We start from the raw sequence: 12,969 nt of genomic DNA, 5'->3' as shown, positions 1-12,969 counted from the left end.
TTACCTTCAACCAAGCCGTAATGTATACTTAGCTATTCATTGTTTTATGTATATATGTTAATTATTTTCCAATGTGTATATGATGATTTATGTTCATCAGTTCCATTGTTGAACAATATTGAAGTATTCCACCTTTGGTATTTAGCGCGGTTCACCCTTTTCTTATCTTTCTCCTCACTAGGGGGCTGACTACCCCGTTGAACCTGCAGCTTAGACAGCACCTCTGACAACTTTTTTACCCATATTTAAACATCTACTTGTATTAGAGCCTTCTATTCTCTGTAATATAAAGCACACTGCAATAGTTATTTAAGCTCATCGTTGTGATCTTTACATCTATAAGTTTTTTTTTTTTTTTAAATCTCACACGTACAAATTAACATATACGTAGGACAATCCGGCCAGTCAGTGTCTGCACAAATTTGTCTATAAACATATGTGAGTGTGTATATAAATGTTCACTTGTTTTTGTGCTGATGGCCAGATCATAAAGTGCACAATTAGTGCAAATTTCACAAGGATCACATGCATGGTTGAAGAGGCCAGATTTACCTGCCTTCATTGTTGATATCTGAAGGGATCAGCAATCATTTTGGACACATAAAAATATAATGTGACCAGTGAGGTCAGAAATGGTGTGACAATTAAGGAAATATAATCTGGTGAGTTACTTATCCAGATTCCTATATATTTACTTATCTACCCAGTGAAGAGGAAGTGACAATAAAGGGCAGTCTGGGCAGGCGCCTCGTAAGGGAAGGATATGTTATTTCTCGCAGTTTGTGGATAGGCCAAAAAAATTTGCAACCGTGGACATCAGCTGGAGGACAATTGGCATAGATGTGAAATAGTTAAACAAAAATAGCAATATATCGTCTGCATATAATGCCACCCTATCTTCTCTGTCCCCCAACCTAAGACCACCAATTCCTGGGTGTGTTCGCAACATACAGGCCAACGGTTCTATTGCTAATGCAAACGGGGCCAGAGACAGGGTAACCCTGTCTCGTGCCCTTAGCTAGATGGAAAAGAGGGATAAATATATCTGTTCGTGGACACTCTGGCACATGGATGCAAAATATAACAGCTTCACCCATTTTATAAACACGGGCAGCACAGACGGTGCAATGGTTAGCGTTACTGCCTCAGAGCACTGAGGTCATCAGTTCGATTCCCACTAGGGCCCTAACTGTGTGGAGTTTGTATATTCTCCCTGTGCTTGCGCGAGTTTCCTACGGGTACTCCGGTTTCCTCCGACACTCCAAAAATATACTGGTAGGTTAATTGGCTTCCCTCAAAATTGACCATAGTGTGTGTTTGCAAGCATGTGGTAGGGAATATAGATTGTAAGCTCCACTGGGACAGGGACAGATGTGAATGGTAAGATATGCTCTGTAAAGTGCTGCGAAATGTGTGCGCTATATAAATAACTGGTAATAAATAAACAAACACTGGACCTGTCCCAAAACCATTCAGGACCTCCCACAGAAAAGGCCACTCCACAGAGTCAAATGCCTTAGCTGCATCTAGAGAGACAATAGCCGAGGAGGACTCATCCCCATTGAGGTCTGAATATGAGTATAAAGACATCTGATGTTCACCACGGTGGACTGTCCAGGCATAAAACCAGTCTGGTCTGGTTGGACCAAGCTAGCTAGCTATTACCCTATTCAACCTGATAGATCATATTTTTGCCAGTATTTTAGCATCATTAGGAATTAATGATCTAGGACGGTAAGAGTCTGCTTAGCCTTGGTGTAGTGGTTAGCATTGCTGCCCACAGCAGTCTGGTTTTGGGTTTGATTTCTTGCGAGACCCTAAAGGTGCCTACACACTTAGCGATATAATACAATATTTGCCTGATTCCGACACATCGTGATGACAAATCGTGTAAAATATGCCCAAATCGTGAGTGTCCACTCACGATGCCGATGAGCGTCCCCGCAGGTCGTGAATCGCATGATCAGATCTGCCGTGCTGTAGGGCAGATCTGACAATCTCAGTCATGTCGCACTGGAATAGTTAGGAGGCGCGATAGATCGTTTGTCATATTGGACCGTTTTTAACACCAAATCGTGCCCACGACTGCCGAGGAGCTGCTGGGGAGAGTTCAAGAGGAAATCTGACAAAATGTCGGATCGTGAGCACATCGCCAAGTATGTAGGCACCGTAACTGTGTGGAGTTTGTATATTCTTGTTTGCGTGGTATTCCACCAGGTGCTCTAGATTCCTTCCAAAATCCAAAACATTCTGGTAGGTTAATTGGATTATGACAAAAAAAAAATACGTGTGTGTGTGTGTCCATTTGGTAGGGAATATACAGATGTGTCCTCTTATACCTAGTGTCTTTGCGCCATATGGTTCAAGACACCTAGTGCATCTGAGATGCTCCAACCGACTAAGATGCTCCAACACTGGTAGCGCAGCAAATCTTTTTTCAAATTTGCGTCCTAGTCACATCGCAGGCAGAGCTGCTCACAGTGAACCAGAAATGCTAGGCTGACTTCTCTAGCACAGTACATGTCTTACACCAATTCCTAAATCATATCTACGGCTGTTCATACAGGAAGCCTTTTTACACAGATTTGAGACTGTCGCACGTAGATGCGGCAGACAGTCTGGTGGCCGGGCGACTGTTGGCAGCAGATTACCAAGCGGCAGTGACCGACAGCGGGCGGTAGGCAGAACAGCAGCAGTGGGTGCAACAGCCAGCTGGAGAGCCATACAGGCTAGGGGCGGCAGAGCAACAGTCAAAGGCTGATCCCCTTGTCCAATAAGCAGAAGAACGTGATTATCATCACTCCGGGGGACAAGAACAGCAGCTGCTATCAGCAGTGGAGCTGCATTCCAGACACATGCTGCTTTGGGTAAAAGTTATAGATTATCAGCTCCCCAAGCAAAGCTATTGCATACATATAAGGAGGGAGGACTAGTAATACTCCATTAAAAAGGAATTCTAATATAATTCCCTTGCTCTAAATGCTTTTTATACACATTTACTACTATAGTTGCAGTACTAAGGAGAGAGCTGAGGGAGTGACTGCACTGCAACTTCAAAAGGTGTCATCACAAGAACCATTATTTAATATAATCAAGTATACAAGTTTAGTCAACAAAGATAAGCAACCCCTTGGATAACAGAGCTCATTTGAATCCTGGTTGTTTCAGCATGCACAGCCTATCATATTCAAAAGTTGTTCTCTAGTAGCGGGCTGCAATTGAGACCGTTATATCTTTCTTTAAACTTTGCAAATTCGTTACAAGAAATTATACCTGTGACTTATGCAGCTGTAGTCAGGAGATCAGTATAATTTAGCTTTGTAAATTTTCACTGCAAAATAATTTAAAAGAGCACAGAGTTTAATAAAACGATAAGAGGCTATTCATATTCATGGAAATTCTACGAATATACATTTCAGAGATGAAAGTAATCATTTCTGGAAAGAGACACTACTAGTTATATTTCGGAGAACAGCCATACAAAGAGTCAGGAATACTACATTTATCTTAAGCATAAGGATATTTGTATAACACCCTAGTTATAACAGGAACATTTATACTTCTGGCTCAGAGTGCAAATAACGAGGGATCAAGAGGGACCTGGACCCAATTATAAACGAGTAGCCTTCTATTAAAGTATATGCTGTAGAATCTACGTCGTTCTAATATATGGATCCATATATAGTGTGTTTGTGTGTGTGTGTGTATGTATATATATATATATATATATATATGTGTATATATATATATATATATAGTGTGTATATATATATATATATATATATATATATATATAACGTGTATGTGTGTGTATGTATATATATATATATATATATATAATATATAAAAATCCAGTGGTCCTGCACTCACGTCCAATAACTCCAACAGCGGGGTGCAACCTCCCAAGACTTAACTGTAAGTCCCAATATATCCAGAGGAAGTCCTGTACGTAACAAGAACAGAGGGCACTCACCAATAGCCAACGAATTCTTTTTATTCCATATCTCACATGGGTGAATAACTTTAGTCGACGTTTCGATCCCGGAGGACCTTTGTCAAGAAAATCATCACTTGTACTTAATAGCCAATAGTATCACCAACACACGTATATCACCCGTGACATCATAACATATAATAAACATACAGGCCCCTATTTATACCATACCTACTGCCGCCGCGCGCGCAGTTCCACATGTAACGCATCACGGAAGTGACAAACACTTCCTGTCACATGGCACTGACATCACGCTGCGTCACAGCTGGTTGCTATGCAACCAGAGACTGCTAGAGACTGTTTATTAATTTGGTGGTTGCTATGTAAGTCGGTGGCGCTGGTTTTCTGGCGCCTAGCAACGCACCTGGACATAACGTATTGGACGCGCTGACTGACCGGATGTGTGTTTGTTGCACATCTAGGATTGGTATCCCGGGGTTGCATAGCAACGAGCTGCGGTGTTAGGCATATTATTCTGGTATGCCCATTAGTGGCACTATGTTGCACGATTACATACCTGGCAGTCACTTTGTAGATTGGCCACGTTGGCTATATGTAAGCCGTCTTTACCTGACCAGTGGCTATTTTGGTGCTTAGTAACACGCCGGGATCCTGTGTTTTGGTATCGTGTATCAGGATCGCGTCTGAGACTAGCAGTCTCTGGTTGCATAGCATCCGGCTGTGACGCAGTATGATGTCAGTGCCATGTGACAGGAAGTGTTTGTCACTTCCGTGATGCGTTACACGTGGAACTGCGTGCCTGCGGCGGCAGTAGGTATGGTATAAATAGGGGCCTGTATGTTTATTATATGTTAAGATGTCACGGGTGATATACGTGTGTTGGTGATACTATTGGCTATTAAGTACAAGTGATGATTTTCTTGACAAAGGTCCTCCGGGATCGAAACGTCGACTAAAGTTATTCACCCATGTGAGATATGGAATAAAAAGAATTCGTTGGCTATTGGTGAGTGCCCTCTGTTCTTGTTACGTACAGGACTTCCTCTGGATATATTGTGACACAGTCGGGATAGGGGTACCTCTCCTGGGGTAGATGGACTCCCTCTTTACACACACAGCAGCCGTAGAAACAGGACACAAGTCTGGGGTTCGTACAAACTGGTCGGCACCAGTCTTTATTGAGCCAAATGAATATAACAAATCATAAACCAAAATCTTAGCCCGTCTGGGCAATAACTAAACAGTAGGTACCCTCACTGCCAGGACGGTAGTGCCTACTGCCCACACAGTCAACAACAGCACGTGCACAGTACTTACAGGGTTGTCATAACAGTGTCTCTGGACATGCTAGCCTGCATGCCTACTTCCCCGGGTGTGAGACCCTCAGCTACAACTGAACACAGCTTATATCAGCCAGTTCCAGCTGTAAGCCCTAATAAGCCTGCTACCAGGCTGAAAGGCCCAAAACCTGGAGTGGCCTGTGGATGGAGCCCTCCCTCTCCACATCCACACCCCCAGGCCCAAACCGGCTTTTCGAAAAGCCAATACTCTGGTCTGCTTACAAAACAGACTTCTCCTGGGGGGTTTTAGAACACATAGGCCAAAAACCTAGGACAAATGTACCTGCCATTGACCACTTTACCAGTGGTTCTATCACAATAAATATATATATATATATATAGAAGGTCCCTTAGGGTGGCACTCCAATAGTGTAAATAAAAGTGCAGGTGCCCTCCAAAAAAGCTCAACAAGGCTTCATACATACAGTCCTAAGCAGCACAGGTACAAAGTGAAAAACCACCGACGTTTCGGGGCCTCTTTATTGCCCCTTCATCAAGGTAAGAACAATACAAACACCTAAATCACACACATTTATACTTACACATCGTTGCATCAGGTCCGCGCCACGCCGCCGCCCAGGCCGGGGTGCATGTCAATGGCGTCATCACACCACGCCCTCCACTCTGCGCACAGACAGCGTCGGATCCGGCATGGTGGAACAGCCCGTCAACATCACCGTTGCCTTGGCAACACTCAGATGCCGGACTCTAAATGCAAAATATTAAAACATTAAACAAATATACATTACATGATGGTCCCCAATGCCACATATATTACATACATATACTACATATATATCGCACACATATAATAAATGGAATAGGAAATACATGATGATTAAACATGACAATTAAACAAACCCAACTACATAATTCTATCTCAAGCCCATATAAAGAGCCCCAACAACAAAAACCTAATTGACACATTAAGGAGACAAAAATAAATCCACAGTCATGAATCATGAATCCCATGCTTGCACGATCCCATCAAATAAACGGGATCAACCATCATGTTAACCATGAGTGTATATCAGTATAGATGTAATAATGGAAAGAGATAGCATCAAAACCTATATACGATACACCACCCTCAAAAATCGCTAAAAATATTGAATCACAAAAAGCAATGGAGGCCCAAATTTCATTAAGACCCCGCGGAGCCAAAGATTGTAATCTAAATATCCAGGAGGATTCACATCTTAATAGATTGCGTGAACGGTCCCCACCACGTAAAGAATCAGGTACATGATCGATGATCATGTACCGTAATGACGCCAAATTGTGTCCCCTTGTCGAGAAATGACGTGCAACCGGTTGCTCGCTATGGCCAGATACAATAGCCCGAATGGCCGACCGGTGCAATGCCATGCGTTCCCTCAATGTCCTGTCGGTCTTGCCGACATACATGAGTCCGCATGGACAGATAATGACATAAATAATAAATTTGGTAGTACATGTCACACAATGTTTTATTTTAAATCTACGTCCACTGTGCGGATGGCAAAAACTATCTCCCACAATCAGGGACCGACATGTCATGCATCCAAGGCATTTGAAACACCCTAATTTCGGGCTTAAAAAACTGTTATTGCCAATAACATTCATGTTGCTCACATCAGGTTTCACAATCCAATTTCTTAGATTGCGTCCCCTGGTGTAGCAAGGCATGATCATGGTATCTTGTAGGTTCAGATCAGGGTCTGTGCCAACAATCGGCCACAGTCTTCTAGCTGAATTCCTAACAGGATTACTAAGGCTGTGAAAATGGATTAACCCAAGGTAGTTTTTGTTTAATGTCCTTCCTTCCTTTATGCGATTTCAATAATTCCTCCCTGGGTGTTGATAATGCCTTATTTTTTGCCTGTGCTAAGATATCAGGAGGATAACCTCTATTACGGAACTTATTAACCATTTTGTTAATTTCAACCAGTGCCGTATTTTCGTCACTGCATATCCTTCTAGCTCTAATAAATTGCGAATAGGACAAACCATACTTCAATGATCTTGGATGACAGCTGCCAAAATGCAGCAAGGTGTTTCTATCTCGGTTTGCTAAACAATTTAGTATTAAGTCTCCCATCATGCAACTGCAAACTAACATCCAAATAATTGACAACCGCCTCCGAGCCGGTCCAGATCAGAAATATGTCGTCAATTGACGACATATTTCTGATCTGGACCGGCTCGGAGGCGGCTTTTAGATCATTTATGGATGATCACAATAGATCGGACAACCCTATAAAATTTACTTTTAATATTGATGCTAGTGTTGTCAATTATTTGGATGTTAGTTTGCAGTTGCATGATGGGAGACTTATGCTGCTGGGACTGTATGTATGAAGCCTTGTTGGGCTTTTTTGGAGGGCACCTGCACTTTTATTTACACTATTGGAGTGCCACCCTAAGGGACCTTCTATAAATATATATATATATATATATATATATATATATATATATACTGACTCATTATAGTATTGTTCAGTTAAACTCTATGTATTGCTAGGTATGAAACTGATATGTTATGTAATGCACATAGATAACTCCTTGTTCTTATACTGTATGCACGAATATCTTGTCTTTATAAATTGAGTTAAAACGAATCTATATTGGATGGTGTCTACTTACTGGGAGAGTGGTGGGAGTCATTGGGGACTGCAAGAATCCTAGAAGGACAGAATGTGAGCAGGGATATTGGTATAAGTTATACAACGGGAAGTTAAAGGTGGGTAAATATTAGACAGTAAGGGAGTTAGTGACCCGGTATCCCTTTAGAGGTTAAAATGATTTGCATGCATTGTATATTGAAAATAGGTTTTACTATCAATAGTGTTTTATTAAAACCAATTTCAAATGAAGGGGTACAAAAAAGAATACAGGAGAGGGGAGACAAAAAGGGTAAAATGATAACGGAGGCAGGGGGTGGAATATTCTGTGATTTTTCATCAGTAGATACATGTTACTATAGTGACAAGAAACATCTAAACAATGTAGAGACAAACATTGTAAATTTCAATCATCAGGGTTTTCAATAATGTTAAAGGGCATGGGAGCCAATGTCTATCAGGAGTAACTGGGTGACCCTAACCATCAGGAGTGAACTTATGCCAGCTATACCATTTCATGAGGGGAGGAAAGAAGCAGAGGTGGAATAACGTACTGCAACAGTTTATATTTCAAAGTGAAAGTGCACCTTAGCCTGTACCTTGCTCACAGGTGAGGGTCATTCCATTGTTGGGCCATAGCAGCACAGGATATACAGTGATAAGGATATACCCCCAATACATATGTCATGCTTATTTATCAACAAAATAGCTGTAAATTCTGGTAAGAATAAAGTTAATGTGTGCCTTATTTCTAGGTTGTTGACAGAGTTTTATGAAGCCACGGACCCTGAAAAACGTAATAAGTTTCCTGGGGATGGTCACATTGCCAAGCTCAGCTTGAAGAGAACAGTGCCATCGTTATTTATTTTAACTGGCATAACTGCTGGAATGCTATGTACAGAAACCGGAAGGAAAGTTTATATCAACACTTGGATATATGGAACATTAATTGGTTGTATATGGGTCAGCATCAAAGCCTAAATGGACTGTTAGTTTCAAATCAGTTGCACATTATACCAAAACTATTTTGTCCTAAACTGAAGACCTTGTAAATATTGCCTTATTCATAACTGCATTGAATACAATAGAATGTAAGAGTGCTGCAAATGAGATTAGTGTCAATCAAGTACATTTTGATTGTTTACTATAATTATCTCCACTTATACTTTATCACCATAAACCAAATCATTTCTCGACTTGCTAATAGCTAGTGTACTATGTTCATGACCGTGGACTATACAACTATAACTTGTCATGTTTGTCACCCCTCATCCCTCTCAAAACATTTCCAATCTACAAAACTGAACATAAAATCTGAGTTTGCAGTAACTGGCTGACGAGTATGATAGTAACCCTTGGGTTCTGTTTGCTCCATCCAACCACCTAACTACCATATCTATATAATTTGTAGTAGATGTTCAGCCCAATATGCTATCTTAAGATATTACTTTGCTCTTTGCCTTTTTTTTTTCATGATCAGTTCCAATTGTTTTTATTATCTTTCTTATACCCTTAATGTTTTTTGTTCTCACAGCCATGGTCCGGAAACAATTCAAATGGAGTGTGTGGTGCTAGCTTCTACATATGAAGAAAGCCTGTTTTTGTTTTGTTTTTCCTTCATTTTTTTTTTAGTATGTGTTTTCTTCTTTTGTTTATAGCCTGTTTTTCATATTGTAAAACATGCCAAGTTCTGCCTCTTTGCTAAAGTACGAGTAATTGTTTATTAATATGTAACATCTATTTAAATGCTGTTATAGATATGGTGCTATCCCGTACTTTTACCTAATGCATCAGAGAAATATGAACTGATCATTGCCCTGAATATGTGCCTTTTTAATTTTTTATTTTAATTTTTTTTTTTTACACTTTGCATTCATGAAATACTGTGCTAGTGTTGGAGGATGTTTCATTGTAATATCGTTGAGTCCTAGATGATCACCAGAGTGAATGTCCATATTCTAATATATATTTATACAAATCAGCATCTATAGCTTCTCATATTTGTCACTGTTTTGCTTTATTGTACATGGATTAGAAGTTTGAAAAGCTTTAGTTGCCACTCATTCAAGTATTATTGGGTTCATTTTGTAGCATTTTCTTTAATTTGTCAGTGATGTGTTGTTTCTTAGGTTCCACGTTAATGGGAATTTTACTGTTAAATGAATTGCTAATGTATTACAGGATATGCTATTTAGTAAGTTGTCTCTTCCCCACCGTGATCTGTGTTTGCTTTTAGTTAGTCCATGCTAGCCGATAGGGGATAGTAATGGCAGCACATTTTCAAAAACTATTCTATTACCTGACTTTATAGGTATGTCCAATGTATGAGATAGGAGCTGGGGCCATTCCATGTAGATGCAGATCTCACCATGTGCCAGCTGAGTAGCTTGGATATTTCCTGTGCAACTCGGGCACTGTGTTCTCCTTTACCTGCCAACAGGCACTGCGGGGGCAATTCAATTGTTTTACATTGTGGTAATTAACAGGCACCCATTAATTATCGTGCTCTTCGCGGGTAATTAGACCGGGTTTAGCCGCGTAAAAGGGCTAATCCAGTCTAAAGTCCCGCTTAGAACGCCCAAAACCAGGATTTATCGCACATTTCTTCTCGCCTCCTCAGGAGGGGGCAAGAAGAAATGCTGGCGACTATTCGCACCCTAACAGAGCAGCAATTGAATTGCTTCGTTGGGCGCCTGGCAGTACCAGCCTCATGCGAAAACAATAGTCGCCCCCTTGTGAATTAGTAGTGTATGCTGATTGTGGTTCTAGTGTGGGAGAGCTACATACAAATGTGTCCCCTTGTATCTTGTGCTGGAAATTGCTCTACGCATGATGGGAGTCGCACTTCCGTGAACGGGTTCGCGCGCTGCCTCCGCACCCTCTACTCTATAGGATTGCATTTGCTGATTGCAGCGTGCGGCATGGCGTAGCGTGCCTCACGTGGCCATGGCTAGTCGCATGGCACGATGTGTGCGCACGTTTGCAGCGTGATCAGCAAAGATGCAAGAGGACACATCTGTGGGTGGGGGATTTTAGCTTAATAGAGAAGCAGGGGCATCTTTATAATAGGTGCAGGGTGTGCGATGCACAGGTGCCCCTAAGTCTAGGGGAGCCCACACCGCATACCCTGTACTCATATTTAGTTTATACTTACCTTTCTTCGCAAGCCTTCGGAGTGCTGGCCCGGCACTGCAGAGCAGCCAAAATCACAGGGAAGACTCTCCCGGAGACCTGTTAAGCTAGAATTTACTGCGCTCAGTCCGCTGCCAGACTTTACAGTAGCTTCAGTGGGAATATAAATCGAAACATACCGCGATAACCTTGCTAAATTGGCTTTTATGTGATGTACCTACTGGTAATAACCTATTACAAGTAATTTGCTACAGTTTTAACCTGAAACAAGGGGCAAAAAAGCAATATAAGTTAGGCCTTAAGTACACAACCAGTGTTTTAGTTGATTTTAAAGCACCGCGTTCACTGATGTACTACAGAAATGCTAGATTTCAGATCTACACGTTCCAGACCTCTGTTCATGTGACATGTGATGCAGTTTGTCCTTTTATTGAATGTGAACAGGATCTCTAGTACATGGTGTGTGCCATCTTTCATTGTGATATAGCTGACACTTTTCAAAGTTTGTATTGTGTGGGAGGAAGATATATATAGGTACATCAGTATATCTAGACAACGAAACGCCCCCTCTGTGGTTATATACTACTTTGATGTCTCCACTATGTCAGCTTTGTGGCAGGAGTGTCTTATGTCACAGAAATAATAAATTATGTAGAAAAACTGGAGATTGTACTGCTGTCCTGTAGCATATTTAACTCCTATTGCCAATGCAATCTTTTTTCATTACAATGTACATCACTATTACCTGCTCATACGTTGTTCATAATGGTCTGTTTATAATATAAATGTTTAAGTAAAGGCTCCTATAAGTACTGTATGTTGTAGGTTCTGTGCTATGTGTTGCCAAGCTGCTTTACAATATTACAATCTGCTTTACTCAGAGAAGCACTGTTTTTACTATTGTAAAGTAACACGTGTTTTGTTCTTGCCATTATATGCCAGTTAGTTGTGTGATTTGATTTATATATGTTTCTGGGCATTCACCACCCAAGGAGTGTAATCTACATAGAGAAGAGACAGTGAGTCAGTATTCATGAGCACGTCACTTGGTCCTAGTGAATAAATAGGCTGTACTCTTTGGAACACTGGCTGCTTGCACTCTGTGCAGGCCACGAGAACATCTTCATGACTGCTCTTCACACTTTTAAGATGTCGGCATCTGTAAGGTAGCAGTGGGTAAATCTGGGAATGAGGTTTTTGTTTTTAAAAAAAAAAAAGCATCGAGAGGCGAGTATTAGTGCAGAACTTCGAACCAGGTGGGGAGGGCTGTGTTAGCATCTGTTTATTGTCTCCATGTCTGTGATTTAATTGCTTGAAATGAAACAAAATATGCAGTGTAAAAATATTTTCTTTACTTTTGCTGCCTAAGATGCAAACATGTTGTTTTGCTCCTCCCTTTTTTCACTTTGCACTGTTGAATAAAATTATATTATTGTGAACTTAATTTACATTAATGTGTTGAACTTGAATTGGTTTAATTGCAAAGTGCCATATGATTTTAACTGAAGAGCTTCTGCCAATTGAATAGATGCAATTATTTTACTGTTAATGTATCACATTTGTAAAGAAAATTCATAATAAAAATATTGGAAATTCAATCTGCATTTACTGACTTTTATGGGTTCACGGATAGAGAGGATTTAAATTGTTTAGCTGTCTCTTACCTGTAAGACTCCCCCCTTCTCCCTCTGTCACTGATGTCTTTGTTCCATTACTATGCCTGGGGACCATTTCATTTGATTCCTGGACAAGAGATCACTGGTCACTCTGATAGCTATGTCACGCGGAACCGGTGACAACATTTCTTCAGCCTGGGGGCAACTGTCAGAATGGGGGAGATGGATATTGGTTCACCAGTCGCACAGGACATACATGTCTCCTAAATTCGGGGACAGTAATAACCCCTTTAAATAATCATATAATGAATATCATGGACATG

At 40.9% G+C, this 12,969-nt stretch overlaps 1 protein-coding gene across 1 annotated transcript in view; it reads left to right on the top strand.

Annotated features, from left to right (window-relative positions):
- The window catches only part of AGPAT5 (1-acylglycerol-3-phosphate O-acyltransferase 5), a 129,960-nt gene extending 117,403 nt beyond the window's left edge, over window positions 1-12,557 (top strand). Inside the window, exon 8 of the mRNA XM_088479692.1 lies at window positions 8,654-12,557. Within this exon, the coding sequence (XP_088335818.1) occupies window positions 8,654-8,879 (226 nt within the window). The 3' untranslated portion in view covers window positions 8,880-12,557. The remainder of the gene's footprint in view (window positions 1-8,653) is intronic.
- The last annotated feature ends 412 nt before the right edge of the window (window positions 12,558-12,969 follow it).

Source organism: Taudactylus pleione, unplaced genomic scaffold, assembly GCF_031769625.1.
Source record: "Taudactylus pleione unplaced genomic scaffold, aTauple2 ptg000244l, whole genome shotgun sequence".
NCBI lineage: Eukaryota > Metazoa > Chordata > Amphibia > Anura > Myobatrachidae > Taudactylus > Taudactylus pleione.
The sequence above is the reverse complement of the archived record's forward strand: the minus strand, read 5'-3'. Positions and strand labels throughout refer to the sequence as shown.